The sequence below is a fragment of the Schistocerca piceifrons genome, chromosome 1, assembly GCF_021461385.2.
Source record: "Schistocerca piceifrons isolate TAMUIC-IGC-003096 chromosome 1, iqSchPice1.1, whole genome shotgun sequence".
NCBI classification, from domain to species: domain Eukaryota; kingdom Metazoa; phylum Arthropoda; class Insecta; order Orthoptera; family Acrididae; genus Schistocerca; species Schistocerca piceifrons.
The window spans coordinates 548,729,684-548,751,303 of record NC_060138.1 but is presented as its reverse complement, the minus strand read 5'-3'; the positions used below and the strand labels follow the sequence as shown (position 1 = coordinate 548,751,303).

The window sequence follows — 21,620 nt, the reverse complement described above, 5'->3', positions numbered from 1 at the left end:
AACGTCAGTGTTGTAAGCATTTCAGTACAATTATGAAGTGACAGAATAAAAGTTCTGAAACTTAACATTTTTATTTATTATTCATGGCGTAACAACCAGTTGCAGTTAACAACATGAGCCTGAGGCAGCAGCAGATTTATAGAAAATGGATGAGTACACCCTACAAAATTAGAAGCTTTGTTAAAAAAAATAATTTCACAAATGTTAACAATGAAAACCGCACGTTACATTTATCCTTTAGCTTTCGGTAAAGAAAGGAAGCTTAGAGTCCCGTGAACGACGAGGTCCTCATAAATGTAGCAAAAGTTCAAACGGCACAAGGATAAGGAGGGAAATCTGTCGTGTCGTGCAAAGGAAACCATGGGGCTGCGATAAGTGATTTCGGGGAACTGTGGGAAACATTAATGTAGTTACTGACCGGGTATTCCAACCCTCCAACTCTTCCCCACCCCATCTGCCCTCTTCCCCCCACCCCCCACCCCACCCCCACCCCACCCCCACCCCATGCAGAATGCGAGTCACTTAACCACCGCGTACTTAGTCTGGTCATAGTGTTAAGTAGTATTACCACATTCGTTAACTGATAACAAGTTTAGTACTAATGGAGTGAACTACCTTCACTTTTTCATACAGTATATGAAGGAGGTTAAAATTTATTGCTTTGTATCTTTTCCTACAACACAGAAAGGGCACACTGCTAGATCCTCACAACAAGCTCACGAAGCTTGTAATGATATTTGAAAAACTTCAGTACGTGACTTACGGGGGTAGCCGTCCGTGAGCACATGACAAGAAGGTGATTTTCGTGATTTTTTTATCAAGTTAAATAACAAGTAATGATAGATCTGATGATACAGTTTTATTCCTTACAGTTCTGTCTTTGAGAAATCATGTTTGTTTCCACATCGGGCGGCCCCTGTAACCACTACTCCAGGTGGGAGAACCCCTCGCAGCCGGAATACTGGTCATCGGCAGGAGTTCCTGAACAAAATAATTTTCTGCAAGTCATTTTCAATATATACCATAGATACAATAGTTGAAAAAACAAAATGGTGATGTGTTAAAATCGAGACAAAAGCATGCACTGAAAGTATACTTCCTATGATAGCGCAAAACAGCTATGTACGCGGATAGAGAATTCAATTTACAATGCCGCAATCGAATTCCCATCAAAATCGTATGCACCATTCTCAAGTTATGTTTCCCGCCAATGTGAAAAATACGGTTTCGAGAAATACTGATTTAAAGTTTTGGGTTATATTTTTTGTAGTTGGGTTAAATATACTTCTAGTCAGTGATCCCTGGACCATACAGATCTAAAAGGAGGTCTTCCTCCATCTTCTTCGTGACCATGGTGGCTTCTGTCACCCGCTGCTCTGCTCGCTTCGTCCGCTTTTGTGCAGAAGTTGTAACAGGCTGGCCCGATCACAAGTTCGAACACGTTCATAGTTTCCATAATTCCCGTTAGGCCGTTGTTGAAATTACATGTCGACTATCATTTTCCATTGTGAATGGTTTTCGGAGACACTTTTCCATTAAACGGCTTGTAACTAAATAACGGTGTTCGTTGCGAACATGGAATGAACGCTACAATAAAGTAGACGTCCCAGAGAATGATAAGCCAAAAACTTGTTTTTCGAAATCTTTCGTCTTCGGGGTCTCTTGTTTACCGGAAGATCGTTCCTATCAATATGATAGCACTGCTGTTACGTTAAGATTCTTATTTGCGTGGCATAAAAATTTCTGAGCCTGAAGTAAATGCTTCTTGAATGAAGGCTTTTTTGCAAAAGGATATAACGACCGTTATTTTCTTTACAGGCTTTCTAATGAAAATCAACGGCAAGAGAACCATGAAGATCGTGAATACACTGAGTCGGCATTTGTCCGAGTTCTGCAAGGCCACTACTCTGCACGGTCTGAAGTATATCACCGAGGAAGGCCGGCACTGGTTTGAAAGGTGAGGACGGCGAACAAACTCACTTGGAATGTCTGCGCCTGCGGTACTATTAAATACCTAACACGACGTTAGTGCAATAACTGTAAAGGGCTGACATCACTAACTCCTGTGTGGTGTGTCCTTCTATTCCGGAAAAAGCACGTTATTTCCAAACCTCGTTTAAAAAGTATTCTTGGTGAAAATTTTATGTCACTTACCCATTTTAGAAATAAAATTCTTGGTGGAACAACTCGTTGTACACCATGAGCTGCAAATCAGACGCATTTATTTGCAGACCGGTATTCAGGCATACACACCATCCAATGGTATCTGATACAGAGGGTAGACAACAAATGTACGCAATCGATGGCGATATCGGAAGAACACTTTGTATACATTAAAGAATACAAATAAAATTACTTACATATTGTGCATGCCTACATCAAACTAAATGTCTGCCAGGGGTAAAATCTTTACGATGATTATAAATTATGCTATTCTGCAAAACATGGAAACCCTGAGAATATTTAAAATCTAATTGAAAATCTCTACATAATCATCATTAACCATCATGTATCACCATTGTAGCGACCATTATGCCGTAATAAAAAACGGAATGTCTCACCTGTGGAGTACACAGATCGTTGATTATTCATGTTATAAAACTGTAAAACTATAAATGGAAAAGAAGGACCATCTTCACGTAAACACGATGACCAGACAATTTCTTATAAGAGTTGTGTATAAAATACAATATCACTTGTCTCAGACACACTTCTAGGCACTGCTGTCAGTGTAAAAAAATATGGAAATGCTAGTCAGAGCAAAGACGGTCATTATACAGATCTCTCATTACCCCTGAGATCAGCGGACTGCACTCATTACATACAAGATGAACCGAAAGTCCGTTAACTTTTGCAGATTCAATACGTCACGTAATAGTGTAGGTAGACAAGTAAAAATTGACTCATATGCTTCAAATGAAATTGCGTTTTATTGAAGCCAGAAATAAATGCACAAAATGACCAACAGGTGGTGCTTGATAAGATACTAAAACAATAATTAGTAAAAGAATTGATTTTTAGCAAAGACGATGTTCTTTATACAAATGCTTAATAAGTCGGTCGCAATTCATCAGCAATACCTGTAGTCGAGGGACAATTTTGTGAACAGCACTATACGGCATCCCAAATAGTAAAGTGTACAGCTATTAGTCGGAAATGATGTTTATTGAACTCAACCTCTGATATGAATAGTCCAGTGGGAACTATGTACATATAAAAGTGTTTTTAATGTTTTAATTTACATTTACTGCCCTGAAGATGGTCACACAGTAACCGAAATCTAGATATCCAACAAATATCATCTCCGACTGATTGCTGCACCCTTCACTATTTGAAATAAATACAGTTGCTGGGCACAACTATTTGCCTTTGGTGACAAATCTGGTAAGGCTACACAGCTATATCAGAAGGTATGGTGCGAAATTGCCATCCGATGTTATCTTTTAGCATTCCTAATGAGGTCGGACAATCGCAGTAGGCTTTGAGACTTCAGGTAAGTCCAGAACTAGTAAACGCACAGATTGAGGCCTGGGAAACTGGGACGCAAAGCACTATGCAAGTGGTGGCTCAACGGGAGTCTGATGGTTGTTTGGTTCAAAATTTTTTATTTTTGTTTTTTGCACATTTTTGCTACGCATATATTTCGGTTTAAATTGATACCAAAATTATTAATTTATGTTGAGTGGTTTCCGTTTTACAAGCGTTTTAGTGAAACCCAGCAACGCACACTTTTCATGAACTCAACCTTCTTTTTACTCGCTAGTGACTACATGCTATAGTATAGCTGCTTGAAAGCTTAGTTGGTAACACTGATGAAATACTGTTGGCAACAGTGATGAAAACAACTGCCAGTTTACTTTGTTGTTTCCAGTTTTTTGTTTGTGGTGATTGAAAGTGAAGTTTGTTTACGATGTTCGTATTTCAGTATTTAGATCTCAGCAAATAAATTTATACTATGTAAAAACGCCGCGAATACAAAACAAGAAAAGAGGACGTGAGTTCAGTGGGGATAAATGTAAGCAAAAACAGTTTTTGCATTGTGGTGAATCTGAAGTGGAAGTTCATTGTTGAAGGTGAGCCTAGGGCTAGTACTAGTACTGAAGCTGCTTGTGTTTCTAAAAACAAGCTCTTCTTCTAAGAAGCTTACCCGTAACTTGGCTAAATATGAGATATATGGAAAAGAAGAAGGTTGCTATGATTGTTTAGGTAGCCTAGTTAGCCAAATTGCGGTGTGCGCAAAATGTAAAGGATCCCTTACTGTCTCTACTGGAACCAGGCTAGGCTTACAAGTACCGATAGTAATAAAGTGCAGTGACTGTTCTTTTGAAGTGTCCACTACTAATTCTCCATGCTTACCAGACTAAACAATCAGAAGAGAATGTTCAGTTAGCCTACGCATTCCGATGTACTGGAAAAGTTAAAGAAGCGGCGAAAACTTTCTTTCGAGATGCTGCAAAAGAGGTCTGTGAAGAGAGGCTGCTGTTGAAGAAAGTGTCGGCGAAAATGATGGTAATAGAGACTTGACAGCAATATTTGACGGATCGTGGCAACGTAGGGGCCACACTTCACTCAATGGAATTGTAACTGCAATAGCAGGACACACAGGCCAGGTAATTAATGTTAAAATTATATCCAAGTATTGCAGATGCGAAAATAGAATGACCAACAATCATGATGCTGATTGCCTAGCTAACTACTCTGGAGTAAGTGGTGGAATGCAGCTAAAAGGAGTTGTGGAAATGTTCCAAGAATCGCTGCCGAAATACGGAGTGTGGTACAAGTATTATTTAGGAGACGGGGACAGTGCTTCTTACCCAAAGATTTGTGAGGCGAAACCATATGGTCCCGACTTCTCAATTGAGAAATTGGAATGTTGCGCTCACGTCCAGAAGCGGATGGGTAGTCGCCTCAGGAAATTGAAACAGAAACTTGGGAAAACAAAACTTACCGACGGCAAAACAATCGGGGGTCGTGGCCGCCTTGCTGGTGAGGCTATAAATCAAATACAACTATATTATTGCCTAGCTATAAGAAGGAATGCTACAAAAACTCTAACGGACATGAAGGCAGCGGTCTGGGCAAAATTTTTTCATTTGACGGCTACCAACGAAGACACATCTGGACACGGACAAGGTGAGACAAGCTGATGCAAATTCCGAAAAGCCCAAGACAAAAATGAGCCTTATGACCACAATGACCACACTCATCTTCCTTTCACTGTCATGGAACAAATAAAACCCCTATTTAGAGACTTGGCCCATCCAGACCTCCTGCATAAGTGCCTACATGGTGGAACGCAAAATCCGTCAGAGTCGTTCAACAATGTTGTATGGTCGCGGCTACCAAAAGCAACTTTCATTTTGATGACTACATTTCAGTTGGGAGTGTAAGAAGCTATTACAAGTTTCAATGAAGGAAATTTAGCAAAGTGTAAAATTTTGAGTCATCTAGGCATATCTCCAGGCAAGAACTGTGTCAAGTTTTAGAAATAGGACGACGAACTTCGGATTAAAAAAGCGGACAAAGCTGTCACAGAAAGTGAGAAAAAGTGTCGCCAGGCCACACAGCAAGCAAGAAGAAAGATCGAGGAACAGTTTGAAGAACTAGAAGATCCAAATAGACCTTCATATGAAGTTGGAATGTACCAAAGTAAGAATAAAATCATTGTAACTCTTCAGGCTTTCCCGGCGAGATCTTGACATGTGGAATAATCGGGTCTACTGCCGGACGTTTGTGTCGCTCTGGCACAATATTTCGGCCACGTAGCTCGTTGCCTTCTTCAGGTAGCACCTGAAGAAGGCAACGAGTTACGTGGCCAAAATATTGTGCCAGAGCGACACAAACATCCGGCAGTAGACCCGATTATTTCACATGTCAATAAAATCATTGTTTAATAGTCTTATCTTTATTTGCGTTTCCCCGACAACTATGTTTTTCAATGGTTAGGAACAATTTTCTTGGCTACTATTAATGTTATCAACATGATTTTTTCATTGTTCCTTATTTGTTAGTTGTTGATTTAAAGTGAGGAAATATGAATATCTTTTAAAGAACTATGGTACAAATTTAATTTAAGTAAAAAATTGCAGTTTTATAGCTACTTTAAAAAATATTTTTTTAAAAATAAGTTTTTATTATTTTTAAGGCTTATCAGTTTAAAATGAAGATAAAGATATAAGGAACACAACAAAAAAATCATGATAATATATCAATTGTTTAGAGAGAAAAATGTTCCTAAAGTCATACAATTTAACATGGCCGAGATAGAACCACCCGACTCCCCTCAACACGCAATCCTCACCAAACCTTGTGCACGAGAGATCTTTCACACGTTTAGCAATATGGTGTAAAGCAGCATCCTGCATGAAAGTCGCACCTTCCAGCAGGTGTTTATCAGCCAGTAGTCGAGGGACAATGTTGTAAACAGCACTATACGGCCTCTCAAATTGCAGAGGGTACAGCTATTAGTCGGAAATGATGTTTATTGAACTCAACCTCTAACATGAATAGTCCAGTTGGAACTATGCGATTTTGTAACATATCGGCGTACCTACAGCTCATTTAGTACGCAATTCTCATGTTGCGTGACTGACTTGTTGGTGTTCACCACCATCTGTCAGCCAGTTTTTGCACATATGCCAATCAGGCAGAATCGCCGTGAGCGTTGAGAAAATCACCCCATCAACGCACCATGTTGAAGATACCCCTATGATAGAACGCCGTGCCCTACTACGAAGTCTCGTTCGACAAGAATCGTCGACCTTTCAAGGTCATTTTTAAGGGATCGAAGATGTGATAATCGCATCGGGATGGAACAGGTCTATAGAGTGTCAGACACTTGATTTGACCTGTAATGGATGAGGTTGGCCGTCCAGATCGACCATGTTTCTGTCGAATCACGACCAGCACGAAACTCGCACCATTCCACAACGGTGGTTTTTGACAGTTATTTTGCCCCATACACTTCCCTCATTCTCCGAAGGATGTCTACCACTATTTGTCCTTCGGCAGCCAAGAAAAAGAGTACAGAACGTTGCTCTTGTTTGGACGATTTGATAATGACGTCATCGTAGCTGACTTTCCCGTATTTACCGTAAGCACGTCGGGAAGACACGGATGTCACACCAGTTCCTTCCCTAATGGTGGTGCTTATATACCCGCATAGGAGTCGCGCTGCGTTACATACAGGGTGTTACAAAAAGGCACGGCCAAACTTCCAGGAAACATTCCTCACACACAAAGAAAGAAAATATGTTATGTGGACATGTGTCCGGAAACGCTTACTTTCCATTTAGAGCTCATTTTATTACTTCTCTTCAAATCACATTAATCATGGAATGGAAACACACAGCAACAGAACGTACCAGCGTGACTTCAAACACTTTGTTACAGGAAATGTTCAAAATGTCCTCCGTTAGCGAGGATACATGCATCCACCCTCTATCGCATGGAATCCCTGATGCGCTGATGCAGCCCTGGAGAATGGCGTATTGTATCACAGCCGTCCACAATACGAGCACGAAGAGTCTCTACATTTGGTACTGGGGTTGCGTAGACAAGAGCTTTCAAATGCCCCCATAAATGAAAGTCAAGAGGGTTGAGGTCAGGAGAGCGCGGAGGCCATGGAATTGGTCCGCCTCTACCAATCCATCGGTCACCGAAACTGTTGTTGAGAAGCGTACGAACACTTCGACTGAAATGTGCATGAACCACATGTTGTGTCGTACTTGTAAAGGCACATGTTCTAGCAGCACAGGTAAGGTATCCCGTATGAAATAGTGATAACGTGCTCCATTGAGCGTAGGTGGAAGAACATGGGGCCCAATCAAGACATCACCAACAATGCCTGCCCACACGTTCACAGAAAATCTGTGTTGATGACGTGATTGCACAATTGCGTGCGGATTCTCGTCAGCCCACACATGTTGATTGTGAAAATTTACAATTTGATCACGTTGGAATGAAGCCTCATCCGTGAAGAGAACATTTGCACTGAAATGAGGATTGACACATTGTTGGATGAACCATTTGCAGAAGTGTACCCGTGGAGGCCAATCAGCTGCTGATAGTGCCTGCACACGCTGTACATGGTACGGAAACAAATGGTTCTCCCGTAGCACTCTCCATACAGTGACGTGGTCAACGTTACCTTGTACAGCAGCAACTTCTCTGACGCTGACATTAGGGTTATCGTCAACTGCACGAAGAATTGCCTCGTCCATTGCAGGTATCCTCGTCGTTCTAGGTCTTCCCCAGTCGCGAATCATAGGCTGAAATGTTCCGTGCTGCCTAAGACGCCGATCAATTGCTTCGAACGTCTTCCTGTCGGGACACCTTCGATCTGCAAATCTGTCTCGATACAAACGTACCGCGCCATGGCTATTGCCCCGTGCTAATCCATACATCAAATGAGCATCTGCCAACTCCGCATTTGTAAACATTGCGCTGACTGCAAAACCACGTTCGTGATGAACACTAACCTGTTGATGCTACGTACTGATGTGCTAGATGCTAGTACTGTAGAGCAATGAGTCGCATGTCAACACAAGCACCGAAGTCAACATTACCTTCCTTCAATTGGGCCAACTGGCGGTGAATCGAGGAAGTACAGTACATACTGACGAAACTAAAATGAGCTCTAACATGGAAATTAAGCGTTTACGGACACATGTCCACATAACATCTTTTCTTTATTTGTGTGTGAGGAATGTTTCCTGAAAATTTGGCCGTACCTTTTTGTAACACCCTGTATACCCTGCAGTAATGCCCTCAAACTTTCTGATCGCACCTTATACTTTCCATTGTCTTTTTACAGTATGTGCTCCTTTCAGATGCTAATTAAGGTTTAAATTATTCCATCTAAATAAATCTTCCCCATCAGGCCTTACTGTATCCACAATTTATCATTTTTAATTAATTTATTCATCTGATTAAAATAATTGTTTGGCCATTTTCTCAATGAGCGCTATTCTGAAAGAAATATCAATTTCTACTCACATATGTTCGGTATTGTGAAATCTGTGATTTAGTTTTGAAAAAGTAAACGCTGAAAAATTTGGATGTGGTTAAGTAATTGAAGGTATAGGGAGGAGAAATGATAGGAAAGAGAAGGGAAAGAACTAATGATGTCAACTGCACTGGAACCTTGTGGTGACGAGGGAAAATGAGTGCCAGACCGAGATTTGAACCTGGCATTCCCTGCTTACTGGGCAGCTGCGTTACCCACTGCGCCATCCACACACCGAGTTTATCGTAAATGCGCAATTATCTCGACACGCTCCCTGGTCGACTCACATTCCCACCCACTGCCACCTATCCGCAGTTAAAGTCCATGTCGTCCATGCTTGCTAATTTTAGATTCCCGGTGGAGTTCGAATGAAAAATGTGCATCTGCCCTCGAGGTTGTTCATGTAATTGATTCGCCTCGATGGGCAATGAATCGACAGCCTTGAGTGCCGATGCACGTTACCTTCGACCTCCAATGGGAACTAAAATTAGTGAGCGTGAAGGGCATGGACGGTGACTGCGGATAGGTGGCACTACTTGGGATTGTGTGTCGACTGGGGATGGTGCTGATAAACACTGTGTCTGGGTTCAGCAGGTAAGCAGGGGAGCCCGGTTTCGAGTCCCGGTCCGGCACACATTTTAGCTCGTCGCCGCTGATTCCGCACCAAATCCCCATGCACATGATATTTGATCTTTCTCTTTTCCTTTCCTTTCTCCTGATATCATTAGTTCCTTCGCTTTTCCTTTCCTTTCGCCCCCTCCACGTATTTTGAACACACATAGATTTAATCACGATTAATACAAATTTGTTATATATATAAAAACTTTCCTATTTTTTGAGTTGTTATTAAGACAGTCTTTTGTACATAGAATTGTTTCTAGAAAGGACAGAAGACTAGGTTTTAACGTGCCATAGATGATGATGTCATTAGAGACAGAGCACGAGCTAGGATGAGGAAGAAAATCTTATGTGGAATGGCTATGTCCTTTCAAAGGAATCGTCCCGACATTCACCTTCAGCGAACAAGAAAATTCATGGAAAATGTAAATGTGGGTTACCGCACGGGTTTAGAAGCGCCATCCTCCCAAATGCGAGTTGCGTTTGTTACCAAAGTGCAAAGGTATTCCTTGATTGCGTTTAAAGTAGGAATATTCGTGCTTCAAATGGCACGTAGTGGGAAAAAGGAGTGGAGGGAGGAAGGGGGGGGGGGGTTGTTGGTCGCCGTTCGAAGGCATCAAGACGGAACTCAGCTGAAGAAAGTTGAGAACCACTGCAGGAGATGTATTCTTTGAGTACGCTCGACGTCTTGCGCAAGAAGAATATCTCTGACAGCAAATAATTTAACGCGTGGAATGGCCGGATCGTATCTTTTCATATGGAGACAGAAGAATAAATGAAGAGAAATTTAAAGTGCAATTTACTTCAATGTATATTAAACTTGAAATGTTAAAATTGGAATGTTGAATGTTAAGTGAAATTTTAATTTGTTTCACAAAGAAGTTGTTCCACTTAATTAAGAGTGCCTTTAAACGCATCTAAGCTTTCAGGGCTGTCCAGCTATGCCTATGTTTAATAAGTTTACTTGTATGATGTAGTTTCCTACAGTCGCCCTAAAGATCCAATGGCAGTGCTACGAAGTTGTAGCTGCCGCCTTCCGTATCGCTGCTGTTGCTCGCCGCTCTCTTGTAAAGTTTATTTATTTCTCACGTTATACGTACGTGACAACCTACACTCGTAGGCCATTCTGGGATGTATGAATGCAGTCGTCTCAGTTTTGTGGGAAGAAAATATTAATAAATTACAGTTCCAATGCAAAGATGATCTATTGCGAAGGAACCGGATCACATGCAGGCTAGAACTAACCCTCACAAAGCCGCAGAGACGAATGTCTAATCGTGCATATATAAGTATGTAAACTTGCACAAATATCCAAAGTTGTTAAAATGATGAAATTGCTCACTTTTGAATAATTATTTAACTGTACCATAGTTCTCTTTAACAAAACAACCACGTTCGTATTTCTGTTCACAAGATATTACGCCTCAGCGTTTATATAAGTAAACTTAATTCTCAAATTCCGTAATGTCTGCCGTGCAACAATACAATTAGATCCGCTCCGAGAACGCGTCTTTCTTATCCAGTATCTCAAGTCGTCGTAAATAGTATTGTTAATCCAGTGACAAGGATGCTGTATCAGCAAAGAGTAGTATCGCCTACACAGGGTTTATTCTCTGTCTTTCGCTGCCGCAAATTCGTTAACTTACAAGCGCGCATAGCGCCGAGTTCGTTGAACACGTCTGTGTGGTAAAATATTCAGCACTGCTGATATACACAGCCCATTTCAAATTTAGCACATTTCTCATCTCTTGTATCATTACATGGCGCCCCTCGTGGTAATGAAATTTCTATAATAAATACATTTTTGTACTACTAAGGACGACTAAAGACAAGCACGCACTGTACTCAGTATCAAATGCTGTGAAGAACACAATAGCAGCAGATACAATGGTTAAAGGCAGCATAAGACAACAAGCTACCGCTCAATAAGGTCGATGATACCGTGTGTTCGGGTACAATAGAACAACAAGTTTTGCCACGGAAATTTAACTTTAAGGTTTCCCTGTTTGGCCAAATCTCACCGGAAAACCGTGGAAAACCCCGGGAAAAACTCGTCAACCTTCTGCTTGTCTGACTGAAAACCAGTCAGCATCATATGGATTTCGCAGATAATTAGTTGATAAGTTTGAATTATTGATAACCCACACGGGTTTAAAATTGAAAGAGCAATTCACTTTCAAATCACAGTTACTGACATATCGGTATTTTATTACAATAACTGTCCTTTGCATAATCAGATAAGTTTTTATAGCATTTGTCAGTGTCCATTCATGTATACTGTGAGAGTTGGGTGTAATTGAGAATGTTCAAAATGCGATTCTTGAACTCACCGGTGGGATATGAAAGCGCCGTCGTCGAAATTGCACGACGGTTAGGAAGACAAGGTGAAGATCTCGATGGTTTGAAAGGTGGAAGAAGGAAAGTCCTTTTTGGTGCAGAAGCAAGTGGGATGGAACAAGAACTGGGATGATCATCAACTCTCGGAATCTTTTGGGGCTGATGATATGAAACCAACAAACATGTATTAGACTAAATCAATGAGCCAGTTCCTGAAAAGGAAACGCGTTAGTCCAACTTGTGACGTTGTTACCCCTCCGGATCTTCCGAATCGGAAGTATAATTTACAAATGATAATAGATCTGAAGATTGTCAGAAGTCGATTGAGGTTTTACCTCGTTACTACCTCATTAGCAGTGGAAGAAGGTTTTCCACACGTATGTCACAGATAATTCACGGAATCTAATAACAACTTTCCACTAATCACAACAGTTAACACCTCATCCAAGGTCTTCCGCATACGACTGGCATATTCACAATTCGTGCGTTTCCATCACTTGGGCTTTCTTTTCACTTATTTCACTTTATATTTTAATTGAAGGTTAACATTGTCATTATAGACACAGCCACTGCTTCAATAGAAGTTCACAGTGGTTTGTATCATGACTCAATGGAATTGCAACTGCAATAGCAAAAAACACAGGCAAGGTAATTGATTTTAAAATTTTATCCAAGTATTGCAGATGCGAAAATAGAATGACCAACAATCATGATGCTGATTTCCTAGCTAACTACCCTGGAGAAAGTGGAGTAATGGAGCTAAAAGGAGTTGTGGAAATGTTCCAAGAATCGCTGCCGAAATACGGAGTGCGATACAAGTATTATCCGTGTATGGATGAGGTGTGTGTGTTTCCCTTTTCTGATGAAGGCTGAGCGAAAGCTTTAAGTAAGTGTCCTTTAACTGTGCCTCTCTGCAACTTAACGTGTCGTCTTTACGGTAAGTGGCAGTCTTATCTTTTCCTACATTGCTGATATTCCTACCTAGAGTTTTCGCTCTTTATTACGACAAATTAGTAACAGGCTCTTTCAATGGTGCTGCTTATTTTAGTGGTTCTGTATTCTGTCACAAGCGTCTGCGCTCGACTATCAGAGAAAAGAGGCCGCTTGTTACCATACATTCACTGCAGAGCACATGTTTTGTCAGTTGCTGCAGTCAACTGTAGGAATGAATACCATGTAATAAAACGCATCCGACATACTGTTACGGACATTTATAAACTTTTTCATGCTTCTCCTAAATAATAAATGTATTGCATGAAATTAAGTGTGCTTTAGAGCAACCTGTTTCAAAAATACCCGATGTTGTTTATAACCGCTGGCCGAGTACTTGCAGCATTGTTCATACTGTATTCCTATGCTGTTGGTCCTTAATGATGGCTTGTGAACATATACACAAAGACAGTGCGGATTTAGAAAGTTTGGCAAGAGGAATTTTATTAGAAATGATGATTAATTTAGTCTACAGCTACTTAATACTTACACATAATTTAAATAAATGTCACAGATTAACGAAACTTTTAACTATTAATACCATTGCTATTTTTAGTATGGTATCATTAAAATTTGAAGCCTCTAACATACCCCTCCCCTCCCGCCTTCCCTCGGACGAAAGCCGCTACATTCGTCACTGATCGGACCTTCAAAGAAACTACAATGCTCCTTGCGTGCCTCAACAAAAGGGGACGAAACATTGGTTTTCAATACGAAATTCATCCGACCACCGCATAATAGCCCAGAGTATTTTCATAAGTGGCTGATCATCTCCAACACTTCACTGTGAGTGTTCGTAGGTGCATTTTGGCAATTGATCTTCATAATAAAAGCAATTTCTTCTTTAGCGGTGGTTATTCACAGATTTGCATATTCAACAGAATTTCTGTCTTGACTTGTTTCACTGGACCAGCTAAGGGCCATTGAGGGTACAAGGATTTCCCAATGCTAGACTCGGTCGCTCAAGGTAACGGTTGAATCTGCACTTAAAACTCTTTTTGATACCGTAAACGTTTTGCACGTTGAAATAATGGATTTTTTTTGGAAGTGGTGCAAAGGAGCAGAAGAGTCCCCAAAACTTTTGTGATAATGCTCATAAGGGGTGACCCGAAAGCCAGTTAACAATTAAAAATGCACTAATTCACGGAATATTGTAGGGAAAGGGGTAAAACTTGACACATATGCCTGAAATGACAAGGAGTTTCACTGAAACCAAAACCTATTGCAAACACTGGCTAACATATGGCGTTGGACAGTCCATCTCAGTGACGCCGCATGGGGGTGCGTGGTACGCCGATACGTTGTAAAATCGCATCATCCCTAACCTCATATTGTTACACGCGTGAGAGATCTCTTGTGCCCATTGTTTGGTGAGAAAGTTCTTTGTGACACATGCTCACCGTATTAACTGTCATTCATAAACAATGCCTGTATTCGGGAGAGAGTATTCTGAAGAGCACTGTAAACTAATCGGTGGGTGTGGTGAGACATTGCGATTAGGTATTGTTTTTTAGGTTCCCTAATGAGGTCGGATAGTCCTGGTAGACATGCGACTTCAGGTAACACCACAACCAATAATCACACGGATTGAGGTCTTACCTTCCAACAGGTGTTAATCAGCCAGGCTAGGGATGATGCGGTTCTGTAACATATCAGCGTGCCTACAGCTCATTTTATAAACAATTCTCATGCGGTGTCACTATTTATTAATCGAGGCCCACGAGAAAGGCAGGCCGCGGCGCGTACGTCACGAAGGTAGGCCGAGCTCGCTCACTCAACTCAGCAGAAAACCTGCGTTTCTACACCTGTTAACTTGTAACTGTCTGTGTATGTGCAAACGAGAATTGTGTCTTCTACTGGAATCCATTACTATGGTATCTTATTGTTATTAATCCTACAATGATAGAAAGTGCATAGGCCTCTTAATACTTTGTTACGGCTGTACTGCGGCACAATAAAACTAAAATCATTTCTAAATGATTATCAGCTCCATAAGACACCACATCTTGTATGAAATGAGGACTATTTCGCAGAAGAGACTAAATGCTACAAACAAGCCGTTATACCATTTATGTCGAGAATTTATCTTAAATTTTGTTGTGCGACTAGTAGTCAATAAGACTTCCAGCAGCCGATGCAACTCTCATTAGTACATACACACCCAGGTTTAGAAACACATTTTGTCTGCTGAGTTAAGCGAGCGAGCGAGCTCAGACCTACCCTGGTAACGTACACGCCGCGGCCTGTCTTTCTCATGGGCTTGTTCAGTGCCATACATTTGTCACTGTGTGCACGTTTTTGGGTTTCGATAAAACCCCATGTCATTTCAAGGACGTATGTCAATTTTTACCTCTCTACCCAGATTATTCCGTGAAATACTGAATTTTCTAATGTTAACGCACTTTTGCGTTACCTGTATATGCTCTTTCCTCGGTTCAATTAAAAATGTTTACTCTAGTTGAAAGGAACGAACTGTCTCCTACTCTCATGCCGATTTTCTCGTTATTTGGAAATTAACATCTACTGGCCTCATCCACATGTACACTGGTAAGTTCGCACTCTGTATAGGTCAACGATTGACTGTCACTCTGTATGTTACAGGGTGCTTTGGCTACTTGGCTGTGCCGCTGGAGCAACAGCGGCCAGCATCCTGATCAACCTGGTGTGGTCCCAGTACATCACGTCCCCCACCATCACGACAGTGGAGTCGACTCACTACCCCATCTGGAACGTCCCGTATCCCGCCGTCACTGTCTGCAACATAAACAAAGTTCACCTCACCAATGCCGTACGACTTTATGAACAATCGTAAGTTGTAACCTGATTCTGCTGTAGCCAAATGTTGTTATCAGGTGCAGATTCAAGGGGGAGGAGACGGGGTCGTGCAGCAGCTTTTGTGCTGTCACATATATCAACTTCCACATTTCACAGTTACCTTTTGGAAAATAAAATAGCATGAAAGCTAAGTTTTTCGAAAATGGTGTAGAATTCTAGAACTTTCAAACCACAGGGGTTGGACAAACATTTGGAAACGCTGCAAGAAATGCATCCTGGAACAAAAGTGCAGGTGCCATTCTAGCCTGCAGGTTGGACTGTTTGTTTGACCACAAACAGCACCTATGCAAAATCTGGAATAAGTTGCAAGTGTCAATCGTGTTCAGAACAGTGGTCTGTGTGGCTGTATGTGCATAATGCTGGAGTTAAGTGAATTCGAACATGGTCAAATTCTGGTGCTCATATGTTGATGCTTCCATAATCACGGTAGCCGAAGTGTTTGGTGTTTCGACAGGCACCATATCGAAGATTTATACCCCATAAAGGAAAATTGGAAAAATGTCATGTGCCAAGTCACAACGCGGACAAAAGCATATTTCGAGTGACCCTGATGGACGGCCATTGCAGAAGAATGTAAAGAAAAGTAAGAGGACGACAGATGCAAAAATCTCTTCAGAACTGAATGTTGCACTCACAAATCTTGTCGTACCAAAACAACATGAAGGGAGCTCCGAAAGCAGACAATTGTGGAGCGAGCTGCAGTTCCAAAACCACTGATCAGTGATGCAAATGCCATAAAACCTCGACTATGGAGCAATAGAAGAGTATCATTTGGTCGGATGAGTCTCCTTTCACACTGTTTCCAGCCTCTGTCCGAGTTTACATCCCAAGAGTGGAGCATGGTGGTTATTCGGTGATTTGGGCAGCTGTATCGAGGAATCCATAGATACCACCGTTTCTCTGCAAGGCTACATTACTGCAATTTTGGGTGATCATGTCCATCCCATGGTATAGTGTTTGTTCCCCAATGGTAATGCTGTGTTCCAAGATGACAAGGCCATTGTTCATATTGCACGCATAATCCAACACTGGTTTCGTGAACAGGTAGGCCCAGATCTAGCAAGGGGCAAACTGGGCTATCTGTCCTGGGCGGCAATTTCAGGGGGCGCCAGATTCATATTCTTGAAGAAAAGAACCTTGTTTCACAATGAACCTAACATCCAGTGCACGTTGGTCTATCGATTATTCGTATGATTTTGAATCGCATCCCAGTTGGATTTTAAACATTTTTGAATACATTCGATGTTGATTTCTGAACGAATCATAAGCTAATTTTTGAATGTGTTCTTAGTGTATGTAATGTCTCTACCAGACAAATCTCCATAGCATCTAGAAATAAAAACTTTCATGCAGACTAAAGGGGACCGGGCTATATAAGCTGAGCCGAATAAATCCGAACGGGTGAATACCAATCGCTGCTTGTTTATGTGGTTGATTGGGTGTGCGAATTATCAGTGTCACTATAATTGTTAACGAGATCTTTAGATTCAAATTATCAGAGTGGACATAAACGACTAGCAGGAATAACAGGTAAGAAAGGGTACACATTACCTTCTCGGTGTATTCAAGAAAATGAAATTGTGACAGAAAATTTTTTGCCAGATCGCTACACTACCAGATGTACAGTTCCTGGCTAGCAGCCGCTGTAAATTCTAGTCTCGGAATAGCGTGGAAAGCGCGTTGTACGCATACGTAATAATGCCTAACCGGAGAATAAACGCCGGATATCTGTACTTGTGATTCTGGCAGGTTTAGGCCGCATCCACAGCAGCACTGACAATGGTCGTCGGACACCGTCGTCAGAGGTCACCCAATAACATCGGCCGACACCGTGGTCATAGAGCATGCGATCTCCTTCGTCAGTTTTTGGCAGGGTCAAGGAGGTTAGAATAGATTACGTTAGAATCTATTCTCTGTATGAAGTAGGTTATGTTTTTACCTTTTAGGGTGGGGTGGACACCATGACGCCTCTGTGCTTGGATATGAGTGCTGCATAGCGGCTTCTGCTATTACAGAAACGTCGAACGCATGCGAATGATCTTTCCTGCCTTGTAAAGAACGTGGCGAGTATTATACACTATGTCTTCAGTTATCGCAATATCCAGACAAGTTTTACGAATATATGAGCTGGAGGGCGAAATGTTCTGTTAAATACTCGAGATAATTCGAGAAGACCTTGAAAAGCAAGTTATAAACTCTCGTTTCGCTCTATTTATTTAATGTTGTGCAGACGTACATCAATTAACGTTTAATGGCTATCATTTAGTGCAGTGAGTGAAAGACAAGCATAAAGTGTATCATAAGATTCTCTTATAATCTACAACACTTAAAACTGGAAATACATAGTCCTACCGCACGCCATATTTGCAAACCATTCGTATTAACAGGATCACTACCCTACTGGCATAAAACGCCAGTAAGCAGTAATAATAATTTGAAGACAACTAATGACAACTTACCACAAAAAAGAATCAGTACAGTAGCCATAAGCATATGAGATATGCCACCCTTTTCACTTGAAAAAATAATTTTTTGAGGTTATAATCTATGCCTAAGGTTTCCAATAAAGATTTTGCCCACTTTTAGATGTAAAATGAATCTGCAGTTTCAGTCCATAGATTCCAAACTAAATCCAGATTATGACGTTTTCATCGTCAGGATGCCACAGACTGACTCTTTTTTGTGCTAAATTTATGAGTTTCTCACACTCCACGTTACGTGTGTGAGAACGTCGGTTAATTTGACCGAAGAAAACAAACTGATTTGAATTTCACCGATTGTCGTCCAAAGTCTGTCAGTTCGGAAGATAAAGTCGGCTATATTGTGACCGCGCACTTAATGGCGCACTGGTTGGAAAAGATCGGCAGTCTCCGGTCGATGTCGGTCACGGCAGAATCCTCTGATACCAGAGCGACTGTGACCGCAGCCTCAGTGAAGTTAACAGGAGGATGAGTTTTGGCAATGACAGGAGTATGCACAGAATTAGTGATGACAACATTGTTTGTTAGAACGAGAAAGGAGAAGAAACGGGAACAGCACACAAATTATATGGAAGAATATGACGATTCCAAATGTATATAAAAATTTTCGTACAACTTCTTTTTGATCCCATGCTTGAGAAACTGGATGTTATCAATGAAATGTGAAACTATTTCCTAATAGAGAACTTTTTGTTTGTAGTAGGCCTAATAGGCATTTGCTGTTGGTACTTCGTGAATTATGTTCTGACTTGTTATTTATGTAAATGAGATACATAAAAATGACCATTTGTGCCAAAACAGTCTCGCTTGTTTGGCGTGTGCTACAATTGCTGCAATATTAGAAAGGCATATTCGTCCTGTCTAGCAGACAGTGACGAAATAGACGTAATCAGATCGTGAAACCAAACCAGTTTTGGGTACTATTCGTGTTAACAGCTTTTTCATTGTTAGAGAACGACATTTTGATTTTTCACGTAGCAAAACGTTTGACGAAATTTGATGAGGTACTAGTAATAGATTCTTCACAGAAAGCAAAGCACACTGTGTAAAGCTATAGCAAGATTAGTGAGAAAAAAATGCTGGCACCTAAGGACTGATTGGTTGGTTAGTTGTTTTGGGGAAGCAGACCAGACAGCGAAGTCATCGGTCTCATCGGATTAGGGAAGGATGGGGAAGGAAGTCGGCCATGCCCTTTCAGAGGAACCATCCCGGCATTTACCTGGAGTGATTTAGGGAAATCACGGAAAACCTAAATCAGGATGGCCGGACGCGGGATTGAACCGTCGTCCTCCCGAATGCGAGTCCAGTGTCTAACCACTGCGCCACCTTGCTCGGTCCTAAGGACTGAGAAAGTGTGTACTGTCTTGCTTGTCTCTTATCTTTACTGGTTTTTTGTCTCCTACATTTACTTTTATATCACACAAAAGAGAAAATTATTAGCTAATAGGCAATAAAGAGAGCAAATTTTCTGAAAATTTCTCACAAGTAATCCCACCCACTATTAATTGTGAGTTTTTTTTAAAAAGGGGGTAGGATGTCAAGCCCACCGCCTGGGAACAGGAGAGACACTACAGGAAATTTTAATTTCCACTGACTTGAATATAGGTTTGATGGCTTCCATGAGCCACAAGTTTTTTTATCTGAATTTCTAAATGTTAAAGTAAATTGTTTAAATGAACACTGACTTAGTAATGATACCATAAAAATCTTAAATAAAATTGAAAACTTCAAGGTAGCCACCAGCTTTTGTAGGATAAATAAGTCACAAGGAGGTTCATGCATACTCATTCATTCTGATTTAGATTACCATGTAAGATGTGACTTCAATTGTTTTAATGAAGAGTGTATTTTTGAGGGTTGCTGTGTTGAGTTAAAGGACTTAAATGTTGTTATAATATCAATTTATAGAATCCCAGGGAAGGTGACAACTGGGCATTTCCTACATAAATTTCAGAGTTTGTTAGAATACCTCAGTAAAGAAAAGAGGAAAAAAATTGTGGTTGCTGCTGATTTCAACATGACTGTGTTGAATGAAACATGTGAGGCATCAAAAAATTACAGACTTAATTAAAAAATATGGCTACAAATTAAATTTTTGTGAATCTACAAGAGAAAATGCTCAGTCAGCTACATGCATTGACAATATTTTAACAAATTACGTATTTGAAGGTGTATATAAATTTTGTCTAGACCTAGGAATTTCTGATCATTCAGCATTTTTCATTGAGCTACCCACAGCAGGCTTATGTAAAAAGGATCTTCAACCAAGAAACTTTGACTCTATTCCATGATAAGCTCAAAGAGACAGAATGGCACTTTGATAAAAAGATTTCATGCACAGCAAATTTTGAAGCATTTCTTAGGTATTTTCTAAGTGTTTTCAATGAAATGTTTCCACAAAAACTTTTTTTAATAAAATGACAAAATTAAAATGGATCATGAAAGGTACAAAAATCTCCAGTGCTAAGAAAAGGCAGCTACATAGGGAACTAAGACATAATAAAAAAATTGAATTTATTGAATATGTTAAACGATACAAAAGTACATTTAAGAAAGTTGTCAAAGCAGCAAAGCAAATGACAAATCATAATTTAATTTTAAAACATGAGAATAAATCAAAGGCTGTGTGGTCAGTTGTAAAACACGAATTAGGTATCAAAGCCTCTAGACATGGAATTAGTACAATTAAGCTTGAAGATGAGATCATTGTAAATCCGGCTCAAATTTCAGAATGCTTCAATGAGTTCTTCATTAATGTAGTGAAACCAGAGGTTAATGTTGCAGATTATGAGAACAATGTATGTCCCTTTGGACTAAATCATAATTCTGAATGCCTCACAAAATTCAAAACAGTTTCAACAATAGATGTAGAAAAAGTTATATTAAAACTAAAAAACAAAAATTCTGCAGGTTGGGATGGAATACCAGCAAAAGTCCTTAAATCTGTGTGTAAAATAATAGGATACCCACTATCTAAAATAATAAACCAATCCTTTGAACAAGGAAGCTCCCCAGAGGTGCTGAAGCATGCAGAAGTAAAACCGTTGCTCAAAAAAGGGTCAGGAGAGGATATGGGGAATTATTGTCCTATCTCCCTCCTTCCAGTCCTATCAAAAATCTTTGAAAATACTGCTGCTATGCAGATTCGAAATTTTGTGGAGAAATATGATATTGTTATGGAAAAACAATTTGGTTTCCAGCGAGGCAAAGGTACTACTGATGCAATTAACAAGTTTATCGACGAGATCAGCACATCATTAGACAACCATAATAAAGTTGCAGGAATATTTTGTGATCTCACAAAAGCCTTTGACTCTGTAAATCATGCACTGCTCATCTACTGTATAAGCTTG

General features: G+C 40.5%; 1 protein-coding gene across 1 annotated transcript in view; it reads left to right on the top strand.

Moving 5' to 3' along the window:
* Positions 1-1,850: 1,850 nt before the first annotated feature.
* Positions 1,851-21,620, top strand: part of LOC124749001 (sodium channel protein Nach-like) — a 126,069-nt gene continuing 106,299 nt past the window's right edge. The window contains exons 1-3 of the mRNA XM_047248965.1: positions 1,851-1,957; positions 15,554-15,760; positions 18,357-18,375. Coding sequence (XP_047104921.1) covers positions 1,851-1,957; positions 15,554-15,760; positions 18,357-18,375 — 333 coding nt within the window. The remainder of the gene's footprint in view (positions 1,958-15,553; positions 15,761-18,356; positions 18,376-21,620) is intronic.